We start from the raw sequence: 22168 nt of genomic DNA on the forward strand, positions 1-22168 counted from the left end.
ATTATTGACATTTGTCAGTTGGCATTCTTATATAGAGAAGAGCTTTTCCTCCCTTGACTTTTATTTTAATTTAGTATTGCTGTAGATTCATGAATTCTTTTTTCCCCTAAATTTAATGAGTTATAATGCATTCTTGTCATTATTTACTTCACTGTCAAATTGTCCCATTGGTTTCTATCTTCTTTTGACATGTTTTTGAAAATTTCCTTAGTTTCCGGCATGGTGATCTCAGCTTATTTTATAGTTTTTATGGATCAGCCCTGGTATTAGTCATTTCTTTAAGAAGCTCAGGATTCTTATAGTAGAGAAGAGTGTTTAATACCCAAGGTGTGGACACAAAATGTGCTCCAAGGACACCAAATAGCTACTTGGTTGCTACTGCTTTCAGGTCCTTTTAGTAGACGTAATTAAGAAATAGATTTCTTCTTTTATATCATGTACTAAAAAATATTTCCATATTTAGAATCATGTTCTTAATATAGATTCCCAGAATTTGAGTGATTGGTTGAAATAGCATGAACATTTTAGTGTATTGATTCTTATTATAAACTTGTTTCTCAGAAGCTTTGATTTTGTGGGTACTTGTTTTGCTATATGTTTACCAGAATTAGATCTTAATTTTTTCTTTTTTCTAATTCTATCAAGTATATAAAAATTATATATTTTAAATTTAACTTCCTTTGATTACCAGCAAAATTTAGTGGCCTTCTAGTTATGTTTCTCTTTGGTGAATTATTTATTCTTGCCCTTTCTCTTTTAGCATTTGCAATATTTCAAGATTTTTTTCTTTTTTGGTTGTCTATTTGGCTAGGCATTGTGCATACTTAACCTGTGGACTTTTTTTCTAACTCAATAGATTTTTCCAGTGAAACACTGAGATAATTTTTTCCTAGTTAATAATTAGCAAAAAATTCTGCAGAGTGATCAAATAAAAATCAAATATGAGGTATATGAGAAATTGGTTAAACAAGTTACTTTTTTACTAATAGTGTCAAAGAATAATATAAAAACTTGATTTTCCTCAGTCACGTTACTTTCTTTTGTGAATGTGATTTCTTAAAAAATGAAACAGTTAAAACTTACAGGTTTTCTTTTCTTTTTCTTTTTGACTGAATCCTTAACCCTGCCCACAAAGCCTCAAGATGTAGGTAAGAAATTTACTTGTATATCACCTAAGGAATGACTAAGTTGGGATAATTTCTATTTTTTTAACTTTGTTTTCTTTCAACTTAATTTTTTGCTTGCTTTTTTCTTCTTCTCCCTAGTTTACATATACTTATCAGATATTGTGAACTAACCTTCCCAGATATTGTATTTTGGTGATCATATTACCCTATCTATAGACAGAGACAGTTATCACACCCAGAAAATGGTCACCGGCCTTATGGTAGTATAGGAAATGTTGCTGGGAGGCATAATTTGGATTTGAAAATATTAGTATTTCTTGCAGATGTGTATAGTGTATGGTAACAGTGGAACATTAGATATGAGTTAAGATTTTTCTGGAAACTTTGGTTGTTCAATGTATCTCCCAACTAGGTGGTAAACACCATAAGAATATGCAGGACCTTGCTTCTTCCAACTGTACAGTTTGTAAATCTCCCCAAGCCTGGCTGATGCAGTGTCAGCCTGGAGGAAAAGGTGACTTTTATATTTCTTCTGCTCAAAGGGGGAACACTTTGAACTTCATCTGTTCAGAGGTGTCTTTTTGTAATCCCTCTGGCCTGAAAGGATCGTATTTTTGTACCTCGCACCAAGGTGCTGTAAGTGTTGCCATGGCCCTGAAGACGTGGATTGTGTCTTAATTTGGTACCCCCTACAGTGTCTGCTAGTGATCCCAGTCACCAGGCTTGAAGAAAGGTGGTCATTCTTGAGTTTTCCTTATCCTTTGCCCCTGTAACAACTTACTAAAAAATCCTGTTAATTTTTGTCTCCAATATCTTTGGCATTCATGTTTTCCTTTGCACTTCCATTACTCCTACCAAAATTCATGTCCTGCTGATTTCTCAGTAGGATAATGGCAAAAGTCTCCTAATGGGCTTCTTGCCTTTTCTCCACCCCATCCATTCATTCTTCCATCCATCTAGTTGACAAATAGTCCTCGTCACTTTCTATTTGTCAGGCACTGTGGGAGATCCCAACATATCAGACATACCACTACCTGCCGGGTATTTCTTAGCATATAGAAATGATGATATTACTATTCTATATAAACATTTTCAGTGGCTCTTCATGGCTTCCATTTGGAGCCCAAATCCCTCAGCTTTATATGAAAGATATACATAATCTGGACCCAGTTTCTTTCTATCTTAGGTTCCATTATTCTTCTTTATGACCCACTTTTTCATCAGAGTGGATTAATTGACTTTCCCCAAAGACATCCCAGGATTTCTTACCTTTGTGCTTTTACTCACATCATTCTCTCCACAAAGAAATATGAGTTTCCTTATTTCTCAGCTAGCTGAAATCTTGTACATTTTTTTTCAGACTCAACTTATATGCACCTCCTCCTATATTCCTTTTCTGGTTCCTCACCCAGAGATCATAAAGCATTCCTGTCATATACTTACCCACATTACTTTAGAGCGTCATATAGATTGTACATTGTACTATAGTCATGTTCATGACTCACCTGCACTGTGAAAGTATTTAGGAACCCAAGGTCCAGGGGGAGATGTTTTAGTCATCATTGATTGTCTCATAGTATCCAGCACAGTACTTTGCAAAAGTAAGGACTCCATGAAAATAGTCTATGTGAACAAATATAAATGTGCTCTGATAAGTATATGCTCACTGGGAGGGAATCAATGATTTAAGACTAGTTCAGAGATCACTTAAATATCTGTGTCTGACTAGCACTACAATCTATTACTACTACAGCAAGCTCTGGTATCTCTTGTTGGGCACAGTTGTAGCATTATATCACTTAACAACGAAACCACATACTACTTTTCTAGTCATACATGACACTTAGTGGGGAAATGATGCTTGTATCTGACACTTGTGGCTGGGGAGCCATCAATAGTAAATCTAAAGTTTGGTCAGTGTGAGATTAATTCAAGTCAATTCAACTTAATGAATATTTTTTGAGCACGTAATCAACTGTGATTAAGATCTAATATTTGGTTCATATGATGTCTCTTCTTCATGTTAAATAGGCCAAAATTATTTTCTGCCATCAGTTATCTATTTTATACTTTATAAATTTATCACATATAGTTATTTATCGGGAAAATGTTAAAATACCAGGACATATAATAACCTGAATATCTTTGCTTTTCAGATGATGTCAGTATCACCCAGAAATTTATAGAGGATAATATTGGATATATGTGAGTTTCTCTAAACTCATTTTGATGACGATGGTGTTTACTATAAGCTTATCTGGTATCTTCCAGAATTATTAACGCTTCTCAAAAGTAATGTAAATAAATATAAACCATATCAAAAAATAAATACAGTGTTAATCATAAAATTCAGATGAGGCAATTGAATTGTCAAGAAGTTGTAAAAGTTATAGCCTTCACACTTTGATAATTTCCTGAGGTTAGTCTGCAAGTGGGTGTTCCTATGAGTTTTTGGTTGGACATAAATCGAAATTCTGCGGGTCATCATTGTGTACTCTGTGTGGACTGTTGCAGCACCATCATTGCATTTGCTCAATATATTCAGGAGGCATCCTTTGAAGAAGTAGAAATGTTGGTAAAAGCCATGACAGAATACAGAGATAAATGCTTGGCTGACATGACACTCCCAGAGTGTTCAAAATTAGCTGTAAGTAAATTGTTTGCATTTCCTAAACAAACAAGCTTATTTGTCAACACTGAGAGAATTTTTGCCTTGGAAATATAAAAAGAGAGATGCTCTATAGCCCTCACTTTTATTTTTTGATTAAAAAAAACTTTTTAAAAAAAACAACAGAAATTTATTCTCTTACAATTCTGGAGGCCAGATGCCTAAAATCGAGGTGTTGTAGGGTGCGCTCCCTGCAGAGGCTCTAGGGAAGAATCTGTTGAATGCTTTTCTCTTAACTTCTTGTGATAACCAGCAATCCTCGGCATTATTTGACTTATAATTACCTCACTCCAATCTCTGCCCCTGTCATCACATGGCCATCTTCTCTCTGAGTCTCTTCTCCTCGCCTTATAAGGACAGCAGTCACATTGGATAAGACCCTCTCAATAACTTGGTTCCATCTGCTGAGACCCTATTTTCAAATAAGGTCCCATACACAGGTATGGGGATTCGGAATTGAACATAACTTTTGGGGGGACATTTTTCAACCCACAACAATGAGTATCTGGCTAGTCTCATTACAAGATTCCAATAATGAATTCTTCCTCCACCTGAATGAATTTGGACCTTGAAGCCAACTTGGGAATAAGGAAGAGTTAGTTCAATGTACCAACATAGTGGCCAAAAGCTTATGTCTCCAGAAGGACACTAAAAAAGCTGAAACGTACAGGGGCCTGAGGAGTGCTATTTTCTGCCATCTCTACTAAATCGCCACTCAAATGTGGTTTTGGGGCAGAATGAGAGTCTCTGTTCAAAATATGTGTTTTAATTTTATCTATAACCCAGAGAAACAATTAATATAGGAACTGCTCATAGCAGAAATCATGGTGAGGGAGGTGAGTAATACAGATCTTAGATTCCTGAAAGCATCAGCTCTTGGTGTCAGGACGGAGAAATCTGGGCCCCTCATTTTAAAATTAATTAATTAATTAATTAATTATTTTGGCTGTTTTGGGTCTTCGTTGCTGCACGTGGCCTTTCTCTAGTTGCAGCGAGCGGGGGCTACTCTTCATTGCGGTGCGCGGGCTTCTCATTGCTGTGGATTCTCTTTTTGCAGAGCATGGGCTCTAGGCGCGTGGTCTTCAGTAGTTGTGGCACACGGACTTAGGTGCTCCGTGGCATGTGGGATCTTCCCAGACCAGGGATGGAACCTGTGCCCCCTGCATTGGCAGGCAGATTCTTAACCACTGTGCCACCAGGGAAGTCCCTGGGGCCCTCATTTTTATTTTGCCTGACTTTAGTATTTAGGATAAGGCACTTTCTTAGGAGATGCAATTCTGTGTAATGATGCACAGGAGGACTTGGTTATGAGCTTGCAGTCCACGCCGTAAGTATACAGGCAGGAAGACAGGAAATAGCCTGGCAAAGTAGAGGTACTTTCCTTACCTGCCTCTCTCAATATGTACTGTACTGTCACACCCCCTTTTCTTGGCCTCCTCCCAATAGAGTCACCATCTGCATCTCTAGAAGACTATTACTAAACATTACCACTAAATACTTCACCAACACATTACACTCTGGTCATGTGACCTTGGAAGAGAAGGAAAAAAGCCATTATGAAAGAGAAATGTAGGCAGTAGAGAAATAGGAAGAGGTTGAAGGGCCTCGGGATAGGATAGAGAAAACTTCCCAAAGTGTGGGATGGTTGTCAAGGGTGTGGGTAAAGATGCTCTGCTGGTAATATTGGGAAAATTTGGGAATCTCTTTTGCAAAGGGTGACACTCACCACTTATTGTCTCCATTGTGTCATCTCAGAAGGTTGAAAAATGTCATAATGAAAAAAAATGTCTTTTATTTTTCTGTTGTCCAGAATGATGTTTTACTGGAAAATATATGTACTATGGAGGGACTGCCACAAAAGCATAATTTTTCACACTGCTGCCATAAGGCTGACTTTGAAAGAAAACATTGTTTCCTCCATAATAAGAAAGCTGATGTAGGATTTTTGCCTCCTCTCCCTACTCTGGATCCTGAAGAGAAATGCCAGACTTATAAAAATAACAGAGAATCTTTTCTAAACAAGTAAGTTTAATTTTAGTAGAAAAATGATTTAATTGAAGAATTATTCTTAGGCTAAATCCAATATCTCTTCCAAAAGAACATAGCTGGGTTTCTTGATCATTTAGTTCATTCAACATGCATTTGTGTGTCAGATTCTGTGGTCATTGCTGAGGAGATGAATAAGATATGAAACCTGATTTCAAGATCCTTTCATTGTGATGTGTGTTTTCTAATGGGATGAGCCCCAGAACTGAAGGGTGTGCATGGCACCAAAGTTCTACTGGAGGAAATAATATAGTCTTTCAATGGAGAGTTATAGCTTTTACTAAGGGTAAACATTACATTAATGGATGTTTAGCAAAAATCTGTTTTCAGTAGTGTAGTAGTTGTAGAAGCAGAGACATTTTCTGGAAAGCTTAAACCACAAAGCTTGTTTGAACGTAAGTGATTATGATCTCCAAATCTTGGATGGAGTGTGTATAGGTAGCTGTTCTTTGAACCTGAAAAGGAGAGATGCTGACCATCTGGCATGATAGGGGAAGAAAAAGAATAGCCAGAGCCCTGTGTTTATGATTAGAATGGCAATCATCATTCTTCTCTGGGAGCTGGCAACTTCAGTGATACAACTTTTATTGGAGACTCGATAACGCTGCCTTCCATTGAAGCCTTCAGTAATGGGAAATCCTTCTTCCTCTCACCTTTACTTTCACAACTTGTTCTTCTTGTCTTTTTAAATCTTCTCTTTTCCTTCCCTTGTCTACCATTTATTCATTACCTTCTTGTTTTTTTCTTTCCCTCCTTCCTTCCTTTTTTCTTTTATAGTTATATCTACGAAGTTTCCAGAAGGAACCCCTTTGTTTTTGCCCCTACACTTCTTACTGCTGCTGCTCGTTTTGAGGAGATGACTAAAACATGCTGTGAAGAACAAGAAAAAGCTAACTGCTTTCGAACAAAGGTGGGTACTACATTTGTTTTCTTAAAAGGACAAGGATTCATCCCAAACTGTAGATCTTTACTTAAAATTAAATTATAGCAAAAGAGTTGTTTACCATTTAAAAACTATTCTCTTGCCACTTTCACTGGTTTTTCAACCCATTGGCCACCTGCTACTGATCTAAATTTCTTATTACTTGAGACCCTTGAAAGACAATTGCCCATTTCTAGGGTTTCTCTTCTGGCTTTGTCTTCCTTGTGAATTGGAAGGAAATGCTAGTGAGTAAATAACCAGGGTAAAAATGACATTTTATCTTCTATCTTGGACAAGTCCTCTTTTGACTACCCATAAAACTGAATCATCCTGGTAGAGATGGACTAGCTCACAGCACTCTTCACCACTCATCTTCCCATCAAGTATAATTCAGTCATTGGGAAGACTGGCCCCACCTTTATAATAAGCCACAAATTTATATTTTGATATGTACATTTCCTGAGATAAAAACCCCATAGTTTTCTGTTTCTGAGCAAAGTTTGGAATTGTTTGGTTGACATGTGGTTAAGAAATAAGAGAATAGTGGGATTTTGCTCTTGCTTCAACAGAATTTCTCTTTATCCTTCAGGCAGAAACTTTCATACAATATTTAAAAGCATTATCTTCTTATCAAAAAAATGTCTGTGGGGCACTTATGAAATTTGGACCGCAAATCTTAAAATCTATGTGAGTTTTATAATGAGTATTTTGTTTCTACTTGTATTTTCTTGTCTAAGTCCCATTTTTGTTAAATCATTGATGACTTTTTATTTATACTCTTCCTAGTTCCTCAAGGGTTTTGAGGTGGGTCTCAGTCTGGGTGGATTACTCAGACCAGGACATTAGGTCCGGATGAGAGAAGACCTGCAAGGTGGGGAGACCCCAGAGAGAAAAAGGACTACTTCTGAGTTAGTTTTTGGTTAGTTGGGAATCTGAGCGGGTCCAGGAGTTCTGAACCTGAGTTTTAAAACCTTCAAGTGCTTTAGACATGACTTATCCATCCATCTTTGACTTTAATGACTAGGAGACTACACTCTAGGGATAAATTTTATTTTACATGCTTACCCTAGCCAACTAGCAATGATGCTAGTGCAATGTTTTGTGAAAAATTCTGAGATTTCAAATAGATCAGCAGGAAAGGATTCTGTGATGAATAACCTATACCAGCCATGGGCTTACAACAAGAAATAGTGGTCCTTAAAAGAAGTGTTTTGCTATAACAATTATGGAAGAGGGCACATCTCTCAGGCCCTTTTTTCCCCAGTTCTGATCTAGGACTCAAAATATCAACCTAGGATTTTCAAAATGATCATGTGGGCCATGCAATGTATAAACATTGGTAAAGCCATCAGTGAAAAAACAAGGGTACCACATGCTTACTGCAGCTATCTGTACTGTATTAGCAAAGAGCTCCCTCTTGCCTTACTTGCTGTTCAAGTTGTTTTAGTGGTTTATCAATTCTATTTCCAGAAACATTGCTGTACTTAGTCAAAAATTCCCCAAGATTGAATTTAAGGAACTTATCTCCCTCCTAGAAGATGTTTCTTCCAAATATGATGGATGCTGTGAAGGGGATGTTGTGCAGTGCATCCATGGCAGGGTAAATATTCTATAAAACCAAGTAAAAATAGTGATTTTGCGGGTGGCTATTTTTTATTTTGAAGTTGCCCTAATGTGTGGCTACTCACCACAATAAAATCAGAATGTTGATAAATTGGTTGGGATTAACAGATAACACTACTATATATAAACTAGATAAACAACAAGGACCTCCTGTATAGCACAGGGAACTATATTCAATATCTTGTAATAGCCTATGATGGAAAAGAATCTGAAAAAAGAATATATATATATTCTTTTATATACATATATATATTCAGTTATATATATATAACTGAATCACTGTGCTGTACACCTGAAACTAATACAACATTGTAAATCACCTATACTTCAGCAAAAAATAAATTGTTAAATAATAACATAAAATGAATAAAATTAAAAATGTTAACAAATAAGACCAAATAAAACTTTGGAGCTTTTTATACATGGGATTGTTTTTAGGTTACTCAGCAGATTCTATTTTATATGGCTAAATGCACATGACATAAACTCCAGGAATTTAGAATTTGTGGACATTAATTTAGGCCAGACTAAAGTTTTCTTTAATATTGCAAATACTCTTTAGCTATATTAGAAATTAACAGTAAAGCTCAGAAAATGATTCATCTTTATGTTTTTAAGAGTTGCTTTGTCTGAGTTTCTTCAGGCTATTTAGGAACAGTCTTTCCAGATAAGTAAATATGTTAATTTAAAATAACTCTTACTCTAGTCTTTAAAGTGATTCTCTAATGACATATACTGGTAAATATATTGTTGACCTAGTTGAAGTTGTTTATGCATATGAGGGTAACACAATTTCATTAAAAATATCCCGACTTCTTAGTTGAAATTAGGCTTTTTCTTAGTGACTTTTAATTAGTCTTACTGTTTTAAATTCACAAGGAAACGTCATGTAAATTAGACAACTTGAATTTTAGAATATGAAGATATGTACATTTTATTTCAAGTAGTGGACAGTAGATATCACCAAGAATTATTTTGTCCTTAACTGTATTTCAATGAAAAGCAATCTCACTCGCTATTTACTTTTGTTTGTTTGTTTATGGGGATGTTGGTTTTATAATATTAAATTTAATGTACTGAAAAGATATGATTGAAGATTTTTCCCTGAAGTTTGGAGCTGAGACTAAGGGATCATATTATATTCTTAATATCCTTTTCTTTGATGGTTTTATGTAGAAATATGAGGAATAGAATCGTAATTTATTCAAAATAGAAATTAATTCTCAGACAATAAGAGATGTGTTGCCTAGAACGATGATGGCCTTAGGGGAAATGTATATATGTTTGCAAAGACGGGCTCCCTGGTTCTAGGCGGTTTGCTGGAAACATGGTGCCAGCCTCCTTTCCATTTCTCACCTCAGCCTAGAGCTTCATCTCATTCCTTATCCTCAGTGTTCCCCAGAAGAAGATTCCAGGCCCGGGAACAGCTTGAGCAAAGTCAGAGAGTCTGGAATAGCCTCGTGCTTTGACAGAACTCAATGTAGTTCATGAGACGCTAGGACAGAGAGTAGGAGGAATGTACAATCTAATTCTGGAGCGTCTGGAGAGAGGACTAGAGGCTAGACTAGCTTTTAAAAAATTATCCAACTAAGGTGTAACCAAGAGAGCTTCACCCTCTCCCTTATTCCCGTAACTTTATATGGAGGTCAGAATTGGGTAGGGAGAGTGGGGAGAGGGGAGAGAGTAGGGTTTACTATTTTGTACATTATTTGATAATTTGAACAGCTTCAGATTAATAATATCTATAGGAAAATGACAACAATGAGCAGAATATCTCCTTATGTTTGAGAAGCCTTCATCTGGTAGTTGCTGTAGTGGTTCATTAGTTTACCATTCTTTCATTCACTTATCAAATATTTCTTGAGTTTCTACTATATACCTGGCAATGTGGTTTCAGGCCATAAGAGAAGAAATCTAGGATCATAGATATTACAGTAACATGTCTTTGGTGGCCCTCATTAAAGTACAGATAAACTCTCATGGGAAAGAAACAGCATTTAGAATTTAAAATGCCGATACACCAGTGGAGTAGGGGTAAAGTATTTAAAAGATTAATACTTAACAATGAATGTAAACTTATGAGTCTATTTTTCATAACTATATCATCTAAAATCCTGAGAAATAAAGCTTGCCTTAATATGAAAGTTCATTGTATTAAATCAATACAAAATTTAATTATCTATCAAATTAGCTGATGAAACAAGGCCAGATGTTATGCACATGGTTGATTTTGCGTTGATTTCGGAAGGAAAATCCAGCCCTGACCATATTGTGAAAATAGTCATTTCCCATTCTTATTTGATACAGAGCAAGGTTATGAGCCATATTTGTTCAAAACAAGATTCCATCTCCAGCAAAATCAAAGAGTGCTGTGAAAAGAAAATACCAGAGCGCGGCGAGTGCATAATTTACTCAAATAAAGATGATAGACCAAACAACTTACCCCTAAGAGAAGCAAAGTTTACTGAAAGCGAAAATGTGTGTGAGGAACGAGATGCTGACCAAGAGAACTTCATGGCCGAGTAACATAACTCTATATTGACATTTATCAGGAAAACAGAAACTTTGGATTTGACCTATTTTGGCTAACTTGGGTGGAAGGAATAGGGATCATTTAAATCACATAAGTATTGGGTCTCACCTAATTTTAAGAGTCACGGCTATCGATTACAGTCTTTTTACATGATTTTAAGAAAATGCAACTGTGTTATGATGTGATGGCTAACATTTATTGAGTACTTGATATGTGCCAGACAATGGGCTAAGTACTTTATATGAATTATTTATTTTAATTCTCATACAGTCATGTAAAATAAGTGTGATTTCTCCCAATTTTCAGATGAGCAAACTGAGGTACAGAGAAGTTAAGTAACTTGTTCAACTTTCACAGCTAAAATATGGCAGAATAGGGATTAGACCCTAAGAGGTCGGGCCTGAGAAGTTGCAGGCTTACCTGCCATGCTCTGCCCTCCCTTGCCATCCCACCCCGTACACAGCTGCCCAGCTGTTCAGGGGAAGACTAGTTGACTTGGAGCCAAAAGGACTAGATTTGAGTCCTGGTTGAGTCAGTGGGACAAAAGTTAACCTCTCTGTATTGTAGGTAATCATATATAAAATTCATATAAGAATATTTGTTCATTCCAAATATTTTGGTTATAAAATATAATCCAGGGACTTTACTAGGTTAGACAGGGTTCTTATCCCCAGTAAGCTTTCATCAATAAGAAGTGTGATGTGAGAAGACATAGCCTCATAAATAAATGAGTGCAAGAAATGCTCTTTAATTTCTGATAGCACTAGATGATAGGTAATGTGGGGACAGGGGAGGAAGTCCCTGGGGACCCTGGAAAGGCTTGATGGGAAGGAGGTACTGGAAGAAATTTTAGTAATCTGGACAGAAGGAGTAGAGCATGGATAGAAGTGTAAAACTGCTTGGTGTATATGTGGTTGTGAATAGGGTTTCTGCAGTGAGAGAGGAGGGTAGTGAGAGGTAGATGGGTCAGATCATACAGGCATGCTAAGTAACGAGATGCCACTGAAGGGTTTTCACTGAAGAATAAGGAAGGACAAAATCACTTTTGTTTTTTAGAAACTTCATCTGGAATGAATCCCAGTTTGGGGCTTAGGTGGTTGGTAAGTAGTTTTCAGACTCAATGAGATGGGAAGTATGGGGGAATGTTTTGTGGGAAAGAGAATATGCTTGAATCTGACCACTTTGACTTTGAGGTGCCTGTGAGGTAATTAACTGGGAATGTCACGAGATAATTTAATATATGAACCTGGAATTCTGGAAGGAGGTCTGGATTGAAGATACAGGTTATTGAATACTTACCAAATTTTCAGTGCTTCTCACCTATTAACCAATTTAATTTTCAGAACGACCTTCTGAGGTTAGAACACTTTTATTATCCTCATGTTACAGGCAAGGAAACTGAGGCACAGAGGTTAAGTAACTTGCTACAAAGTCACACAACTAATATGTGGTGGAGCCAGGATTCAAATGTAACCAGTGTGGCTTCAGGCTCCTGCTCTTATAACCACTGTGCTCTATTGCTTCTCATGAGTCAAATTAATCTAAATGATAGATGCAAGGTGTTTCACTTGTACCTGACATATGCTTGCTAAATGGAAGCAATTTTCGTCCTCATCCTCTGCATCATCTCCATCACCATCACTATGACAACTAAAATAGTGTTTGAAGCCTGGGGAGAAATGATAGAGCAGCAATGAACATGCTGAGCCAGAAATGTTTCAGGTGCAGTTTTTCTGGATGCAAACATTTGATGCAAGACCTCAGTGGATCTGCCAGGCTAGGGTTGGCTCCCAGGGTTTTTTTTTGCAATATTTTGGTGGTGTGTTTTTAGGTGCAATTTTATTCTTGGAGAAAGGTCCACGGCTTACATGAGATATTAAGGGGAACACTTGATTCTCTGAAGGTTAAACACCACTGCTTTTGGATATGGGAATGTATCCCACAAATGGGATTGAGAAGGCAGGTGGGGAAGCAGGAGAGATGATGTCAGAAAAACCAAGAGTAATCAAGAGAAAAAGGTTGCAAACCAAAAAGAGATTATAAAACGTCCCTTGGACTTGGAGAACTCTTGTGAGGTATTGCTCTCTCAAAACATAGACCATTTTTACTTAATTTGAATGAATAAAGAAGATACTTTTATGAAGAAGTTTCTAAACAGCACAGTCGAGGTAGTTAAAGAAAACACCTCTCTTTTGAGCAGAGTCAACTTGGTTTAAACAAGAATAAAGTAGGCATCCTATGGGACCTAGGTTCAAATTTTATACTTCCATTAACAGCCAGGTGCTTAACTGGTCTGAAACTTAGTTTCCTCAGTTATAATATAGTACTTATCTTGAGGGTTAAGTGAAGTTAAATGAGAAAGTGTTTTATAAAGGGTAGGAAGCCTATCTTGTTCTCCTATGCACAAAGCTTGATCCAGTGCCTCGCACCTACTAAGGGCTTAATAAGTGTTAGCCTCTTCTCTCTCCCTTTCTCCCTTTCTCCCCAAATCACACCCACATATACTTCACCGAGGCCATGGAAACCTGCACCAATGACTTAGGGTGGCAGGAGTGATTATTCCCATATTTGACAAGTGACAGGATGAAGGAATGAGCAAAGGCTGCTCCACAATCTCTCCCTAAGTTGGCACCGGGAGTGGGGAGAAATCCATATTCCCACCATCTCAAGATGGAGGTCTGAATGCATTTTCCAACAGAATTATACTCATGTATTTTCTAAAGTATTGGTGGCATGATCTACTATTTCTGATGCTTTATGGGTTAAATCATTCTAACAATGAATGCTAAATACCTTTAATCATTCTATCCCTCCAAGTAAAAGGATTGTTAGTTTAAAACATAATATGGAAGAGAACCTTTGTAAAATGATCTCCTGTTGTCAAAATGTCCTCTTAAATCATTCCCTGACCAAACCAGAGGAGGAACTTAGCATATGAAGACAGACTCAGTGTTAGAAGATCTCTCTAGAGTAAAAGATAGCAGGATTTGGTGTTTTGCTCTTTCTCGAAGTTCTAATATACAAAATATTTTACACATCGCAGGTTTCTTTATCAATACTCAAGGAGACATCCAGAACTGTCCACACCAGAGTTGTTAAGAATTGCTGGAGTGTATGAGGATCTCCTGAGAGAGTGCTGCAACACGAAAAACCCTCCAGACTGTTACAGACATGCGGTAAGTTCCATCCTAGTAGGCTCAGAGAATTAAATAAACAAAATAAAACAACAAACATTTAAAAACTATCAAAGTTTCACTCTGGTTCAGAAGGTGGAAAATGTGATTGACAAATCTGAGTCTACCTTAAATTCAGTGTAAGTTGATCATAGGGAAGACCAACATCATTGGTTTGGGTTACTCATAATGTTTTGAACTTCAAATCCTGTGTGTTGATGCAAAAAATTCTTCCCATTAAACATTTATATTGTTATTTATGTACTCTGTAGTTTCTTGGGCCAATTCAATTTTTTGTTATAGTAAAAATAATAAATGATTATTAAAGATGATTAGGAAAGTATCAAAATTTACAAAGAAAAAAAAATTTTCTGATTCTGTCACCAAGAAATAGCTATAATTAACATTTTTTCATCTTTTCTATGCATATATGCATACATTTATATGTGTGTTTAAAAATAAGATTGGAATAATACTTTCTTAAGAAATTTTTGGATCTGTTTTTATTTATTGGCATAAAAAACATTTTATGTTATTAAACAGACTTTAAAAAAATGTATTTATTTTACATGATGGTATTCCATCATAATAATTGATTTAAATGCTCTCATACTGTACGTTTGACATTTTGGACATTGATTTAACTTTTTAAAAATTTTATTTATAAGTGACCCTGAGTATCTCATTCCATTCATCATTATTAATATTTATGGTTATTTTCTTTAGACAGATTATCAGAAGGAAAATTATTAAGTCAAATTATATAGACTTTAAAATAAAAAATATTTGATACAAATGGCCAGTTTACTATCTAGAAAGTTATTAGCAGCATATAGTCCTATAACAGTGCTTGAAAATGCTCATCTTACCTCCACCTTCACCAACATTGCACATAGAAATTAACTTTGCTAAATAATGAGCATGTTTTAAAATTTTAATTAATTTTTTAATGAAGTTAAACTTTTCCCATATGATTTTAGCTACTGTAGTTATAAATTTCCTGTGGACAATTTGTTCACGTCTTTTACCCATTTTCCTGTTGAAATTAGCATTTTTTAATATCAGTTCATATGCACTTTTTGTGTATTATAGAAATTAATTATTTGTCATGTTTGATTTGTTTCTCATTCATTTGATAAGTGTTGCTTTTGCTTTACTTAAAAAATTACCTCCACTTGCCAAAAATGCCAGTTTACACCCATTCATATTTGAGCAAGAAGTAAGAAGACTTAAGCTTTATCCAGCTCTACCGCTGTCCCTAACAAGGAGGTCTGTTCCTGATCCTTAAATGAATCATAGTGCTAGAAAATTCTCTTTATTATATGGAGACACAATTCGTCCCACAGCATTCATCCACTGGTGTGTAGTTTTCTCTCTAGTGGTCACTTAGTAGATGTCCAATTTTATGCCGCGTGAGAGAGAGTTTGTCAAATATTTGAGGACAGTTATTGGAGGTTTTAAGTTCCAGTTCTAAGTGATGAAAAAGAAGATATAAAAAAGATACATGTGATTAAAAATGTTATGTAGCAATACTTATTCACTGGGTGATTCTAGGCAAGCCACTTGACTTCATAGGGCCAGATAACTTCTCTGGCCACTTCAAAGTGAGAATCAATATGATCATTGTCTGGGAATTCCCTGGTGGTCCAGTGGTTAGGACTCGGGCTTCCACTGCAGGGAACACGGGTTCCATCCCTGATCGGGGGACTAAGATCCCACATGCCGTGACGCGGCCAAAATAAATAACGAAATAAATACATACATACATAAAAAAAATAAACAGCTTGTCACCTCTTTCTAAAAAAAAAATATGATCATTGTCAACATCAGATTTGAATTTCACTTTGCGGACTGGAAAGCTCTATAAGGTAATGATACCTCTACAAGGTAATGATAATGAAAAATTTGAGCTTTCAAATTTAGCAAAAACTATATCTATAAATTAAAAATTCAAATTCTTACATATATAAAAACTACCCTCAATTTAATGAGTAGTGTATGATAATTAGAGTTTGAAAATGCTATATAAGTTAAAAGAGCAATTAGACAAGTTGACTTGAAGCTTATGATTAAATTTTAGATAAAATGTTCATAAACATGATTGTTCGTATTTTCAGGAAAACAAATTCAATGAGACAACTGAGAAAAGCCTCAAGATAGTACAGCGAGAATGTGAACATTTTCAGATTTCGGGGAAGGATGACTTGAAATACCAGTAAGTTGTTTGCACAAGTAGGTTAACAATGGTGACCAGGTTAAAATAAAGAGTGCCACAAAGTGTCAAAATCTTAGCTCAGTCTTTTAGTTATGACAAGTTCATAAACTCTGGGAAAGAATAAAAACACAAAAGTCAAGAAGGCACATTGAGCTGTCATATTAAGCCTTTACCAGAAATGAGGCTAGAAATTGAAGACATACAGGATTCTGGACAAACTGATTCTCTAATGCATTAGTTTTTGTTTGGACTACCTTTCTCACTCTCAGCCCAGAATTTCTGGATTTTACCCTGTTTCAGGGGTGTGGGGTGGGATGGAGAAAACTTCATGTTGTTATAATTTCCCAAGGAAGAATTATTTAAGGAAATAATTCTTATTGAGTAAAAAAAAATAATTCTGGATTTACTTAACACTTTACTATTCATTTTTAAGTATTCTTGTGAGCATTCATGAATAATATGAAGTTTGTTCTGGATTTTCTTAATTAATTACCATGCTAACGTATTGCGTGTTGAAACCAAACATCTTCAAGTCACAACAAAACACAGTTTAAAAAATATATTTTCACTATTTCTGCAATTGGGCTGTTATCTGAAAACTCAGCCCATTAAATATCTTTGTTTCCTCCATCTCAGATTATCCTTTTCCAACATGTATCTCTTAAATTTTCCCTTTGAAATATTTATTAACTGCTCAAGGGATCTCAAGCAGGATTTTACATACTAGCTAAGATGTTTTCTACCAAGGAGCTCCTATACTCACAGGTGAAGAAGGATGGGCAAATCTGAGAGTTTCTGAATTATCATGAAATTAGAAGGAAACCGAAATACAGGGATCTAGGAGGCAGGGTGCAGGAAAACAGGAAGTGAAGAGACTGTTCTCTACCACTTTATGAGAGAGCTGAGCTTCATGTTGCCCTTACGTTGGTTGTCCCTAGCCTGGCAGGGTTGGGGCTTCAGGGGGCTAGACAAGGGAAAATGGGTACCTGCTTTTGTTCAGAACAAACAGACAAATGTTCTTTCAGCTACCTCATCAATCTCACAAAACTAGCCCCCCAGCTCTCCACTGAAGAACTGACCTTTCTTGGCAAGGAAATGGTGACAGCTTTGACCACCTGCTGTACACTGAGTGAAGAGTTTGCCTGCGTTGATAATTTGGTGAGCCTGGCCCATGTGCCTGACTATTCCTAAAAGAAAAAACAAAAAAAGGATGCTTTTGCACTCATTCATTTATAGTGATTATCCGTCTTCCTCTCTTCATTGTTTTCAAGTTTGTTAAGCAAGGAAGGTCAAGTTTTATTTTTGGCTTACTGTGTCAAAGTCCTGAGAAGCAAAAGAGAAGTCTTAAATATTTGCTTGGGGTTCTCCAAATCATCTTTATTACTTCTTATTTATATTAGAAGCAATTTGTTAGAGCAAACCACTTGGAATCATAGAATTATTTCAGAATGATAGAGAAAATTTCATAATCTTAAGTAACGGGATAGATTCTCTCTCTTGTCCCACCAGGTCAGTAAGAGAATTGCTGTTTCCAGCCCAGTTCGGGTTGGGTGCACCTTTTTAGGCCTGGGGTGGACAGTACGTGGGGGACATCCCAGAAGGGGACTAAAACTAAGGGCCACAGTGTCCTAATGCCATTTTCAGTTGGCTGTTTGCAGCTCTCTGCTCAAAATCACAAATTTGTATATATGTTAACAAGAATTAATCTCTAGACATTTAAATTGCTATGGCTTGCATTTTTGTTATAATGTCATTTAGGACACCAGCCTCTACTTTTCTTTGCACGTCGTTTCATGTTACAAGTGCATGAGTTTTTCTAAGTTGACAGTGATACTAGCACAAACTAACAATTCATCTAGCTGTATTTCAAAACTCCATTGCAACTTTCATTGGTATAGGTGGACTTAGTTCTTGGAGAGTTATGTGGAATAAATGAAAATCGAAGTATCAACCCTGCTGTGGACCACTGTTGTAAAACAAACTTTGCCTTCAGAAGGTCCTGCTTTGAGGGCTTGGAAGCCGATAAGACGTATGTGCCTCCATCTACCTCTCAAGGTTTATTTACCTTTCACACAGACTTGTGTCAGGCTCATAATGAGGAGCTCCAGAGAAAGAAAGACAGGTACAGACATTCTCTACTGTTCACCTTTTTCTTCAGCCGGAAGACATAGCATGTATTAATGAGAAGTTTTATTGTAATGGATATGTGATTTTTGGTGTTATAATCCTGTTCTTTCTGTCACACTGTCCAGTCTGCCCAATTGTAAGTTAAAACCTAGCTAGTCTTTTCCTTTGCTAGAGCCTTGGAGGGTCCAAAAGACTGTGATTTGGAAAGGTGGGTGAGAGTAGCCATAAAAATGCTCCTAGAAGGGTCAAAATGAATCAGATTTTCTTGAGAGCATGTCATAGATGTTTGCTCTGAGAATCTCTCTTAATGTTTGCAGATAAGAGAGGCCCAAAAGGAACAGGAATTTTGCTTTTGTTTTCTCAGGCAATGCTATAAATGCCAAGGAATCAGATCTTTTTTCTTTTTTTTTAGATTAAGCAGTGTCTGTATCAAGTGGAGTGGAAACAGAATTCAGTTATTGAGGAAGGGGGAATAGATGTTGCTTTGGACATGAATTTTCTAGAGACATCAAATGTAGTCACATAGTCTACAATATTGTGCATATTGAAGACTTACTATATGTTCCCATATTTTATACAATTTCATCCATGGTTACATAGCTCTCCAAAGATTGTTATAATGGAATCCATCCCATGTGTTTAACAGGAAAGTTTCAGGACATCCTTTCAAAAGTGGAATATTTTAACTTTTTACATTCACCCAAATGGAGATTCCTAAGACATATGATTCTATAACTAGCCTTTTGGAGAAGAGGGCTGCAGAAAGAAATCGTTAATTAATTCTGTTTGACTCACTGGGTCACAGGTTTCTTGTCAACTTAGTGAAACTGAAGCCTGAACTTACAAGGGTGGAGCTGCAGTCATTGCTGGTGGATTTCACGAATGTGGTGAAGAAGTGCTGCCAGGCCCAGGGGCCTGAAGCCTGCTTCAAGGAGGAGGTACTTCCAGCTCTTTTCCCCCTGAAATCCAACTGGTATTCCTGGTCAAACAAAAGAAACCAGAACTCCCCTTAGGACCCCCCTTCCTCCCTGCAATGTCTCCCAGGCTGAGGCCTGAGAGCACAATCGCTACACAACTAAATATGCAGACGTCTCTCTGACAGGGTTTTGGCACCATCTCCTTGGTGACGACATGGTGTAAGAAAAGGCATCAGGAAATCATAGGTTCTATGCTGGCAGTCGTGGTCATGTCACTTAATCTGAACTGCGGTTCATCTTCTTTAAATGAGGATGGTAATAATTATCCTTGAATTATACCATCCAGTTGGTTAATAAATCGTTAATCTGACTTGCAAAGGAGATCATATCAGTCTCAAAGAGAGGGGAACAGGAAGGACATCAGGAAGTGATGAGGTCTTTCAGGGGGTGGCTGTGTCACCTTCCTGGCCTTTGTCCCAACATCCCCTGCTAGAGAATACCTGTGTGTGAAGTGAGGAGGTGGCAGAGAAGATGAGAGGAGATGTGTCCCCTGCTGGTTCGTGTTCCAGGAGCCTCAGGCACCTGTGAGTGTCAGCCCCAGTGGATGCTCCTTGGAAGTACCTTGCTCACTGTTTCTTTCCTAGCGACACCCACTCCCCTCCAGACTCACTCACAACTCGTGCACACACACGTACTTCATTCACACTCACAGGCACACACACACACACACACACAGAGCTTTCACTCTGGTTGAGAGCCCTCTGTTTTTCTGAGTGACTGCTTAATCTGGGAATTTTTTTTGGCACAAACTACTAGTTTTTTGAAAAACATGCTTGATTTCATTAGAGGGTATTAGTGTCATTTAGCATTTATCCGGGTGACTGTATGTATTGAGACCACATAAAGGGAGAGATGAATTCGCTGGCAGTTTGTAAAAGGCTGGGGTGTCTGTTTCCAAGATCACCAGAAGAAATTGTTCATTGTCTCCTGTACAACACGGGAGTGGTTTAACTTTTCTTTACAAAGCTCAAGACAATATGCTTCTCTAAATTCAAATAATAATGTCTTAAATTTTTCTTTCCATTTTTTTTATTGGAGTAGAGCTGCTGCACAGTATTATATAAGTTACAGGTCTATAATATAGTGAGTCACAATTTTTAAAAGTTATGTTCCATTTATAGTTATTGTGGAATACTGACGATCTTCCCCATGTTGTATAATATATCCTTATAGATTATTTTGTACTTAATAGTTTGTACTTCTTAATCCCCTACCCCTATATTTCCCCTCCCCCCTTCCCTCTCCCTATAGGTAACCACTAATTTGTTCTCTATATCTGTGAGTCTGCTTGTTTTTTGTTATATTCACTAGTTTGTTGTATTTTTTAGATTTCACATATGCGTATATCATACAGTATTTGTCTTTGTCTGACGTATTTCACTAAGCATAATGCCTTCCAAGTCCATTCTTATTGTTGCAAATGGCAAAATTTCATTCTTTTTTTTAATCTCTGAGTAGTATTGTATTGTATATATGGGCCACATCTTCTTTATCCATTCATCTGTCGATGGACACTTAGGTTGCTTCCATAGCTTGGCAATTGTAAATAATGCTGATATGAATGAACATTGGGATGCATGTATCTTTTCAAATTAGTGCTTCTTTTTTTGGACACATATCCAAGAATAGCATCACTGGGTTGTATGGTAGTTCTATTTTCAGTTTTTGGAAACCCTCATACACTGTTGGTGGGAATGTAAATTGGTGCAGCCACAGTGGAAAACAGTATGGAGGTTTCTCAGAAGTCTTCCTATGTGTTTTTATTTCTCTTTTTTTTTTCTCTCTCAGGGTCCAAAATTGTCAGCCAAAAGTCAGGTTGCTTGAAAAACATCAAGTAAAATTCACCAAAGGTAATAACTTGTATCTCAATCAAAGGCTAAATGTATTGGTAACTTATTTGGTCGTTTTGGCTTTTCCCTTCTCATGCTTCAATGTCAATTTCTGGCTCATCCCCCATGCCTTACAGCTAACAGACCCCAGTACTTGTCCTGTAATGTTTCTCTGAGTATCATTCACTCCTTACGGGATGGCACAGCTGCATTTGTGCTAGCACACTCTTACTGTCCCAGCAGTTTTCTGAATACTTAAAGGTATCCACTCTTCTGCCCTTCTGCTACTACAGTCAGATGTCTGGACCAGAAAGGAAAGGCAACAGAATCTATGAATGTTGACAGGGAGAGCAGGGGGTTGGGATGGGCAGACAGGCCTCAGTAAACTGTTCTAAGAGTCTCTTGCTTCAGTATTTACATAAAAGAAAAGTGATATGTTAGGGATTTCAAAAATGTGTATAAAGGATCTCTTCTTCCCTGCAGTTTGTGTAAGACAAATTCACAAACTTTAGGAACAAAATGTTGAGTAGATATAGCAAGGATGTTCAGTGTCCAGGAAGAGAGACCTGGACCTCCACAGGGAGTGGGTTTGGATCTATGAAAGGCAAAACATAGTTACCACTAACAGTTTTTTTTATGTACATGAATTTCCATCACTCAAGTTATAACATTTCGTATTCTTTTGCTGCACAAGATTCTATTTTTCTTTCCAGGTTTCAGAGAAAAGAGAGGAAGACCAGCATACCTGCTTCCTATCTGTCCTGTGGTGAATTTCGTTTTCTGAGAACACAGTAAAAAGATTCTTCTGTAATCATTATCTGAGATCATGTTATTGCAGCAAGCAATAAACAACAACATTATAAAGTTATTTCTCAAAGACTAATTGTCATGTGTCAACTTGTTAACCAAATTAAACAATCAAGAGTCA

At 36.8% G+C, this 22168-nt stretch overlaps 1 protein-coding gene across 1 annotated transcript; it reads left to right on the forward strand.

Moving 5' to 3' along the window:
• Positions 1–321: 321 nt before the first annotated feature.
• On the forward strand, positions 322–20626 carry AFM (afamin). Its single transcript, XM_022599453.2, has 13 exons — positions 322–1148; positions 3284–3332; positions 3642–3774; positions 5606–5817; positions 6619–6751; positions 7353–7450; positions 8234–8363; positions 10694–10908; positions 13963–14095; positions 16210–16307; positions 17333–17465; positions 18206–18429; positions 19240–20626. Exons 1-13 carry the CDS (start codon positions 1064–1066, stop codon positions 19445–19447), a joined length of 1851 nt encoding a protein of 616 aa, XP_022455161.1. The 5' UTR covers positions 322–1063; the 3' UTR covers positions 19448–20626.
• The last annotated feature ends 1542 nt before the right edge of the window (positions 20627–22168 follow it).

Source organism: Delphinapterus leucas, chromosome 5, assembly GCF_059928025.1.
Source record: "Delphinapterus leucas isolate spDelLeu-1000000601 "Yukka" chromosome 5, BTC_Dleu_Yukka2, whole genome shotgun sequence".
NCBI classification, from domain to species: domain Eukaryota; kingdom Metazoa; phylum Chordata; class Mammalia; order Artiodactyla; family Monodontidae; genus Delphinapterus; species Delphinapterus leucas.

What these genes read in the sequence shown, in the direction of transcription:
- AFM (XM_022599453.2), top strand. Translation starts at nt 1,064, where the DNA reads ATGAAACAGTTAAAACTTACAGGTTTTCTTTTCTTTTTCTTTTTGACT. An exon ending in CTAACTGCTTTCGAACAAAG is followed by an intron (nt 6,752 to 7,352) that starts GTGGGTACTACA and finishes TTTATCCTTCAG; the next exon opens with GCAGAAACTTTCATACAATA. An exon ending in CTCCAGAGAAAGAAAGACAG is followed by an intron (nt 18,430 to 19,239) that starts GTACAGACATTC and finishes ACTGGGTCACAG; the next exon opens with GTTTCTTGTCAACTTAGTGA.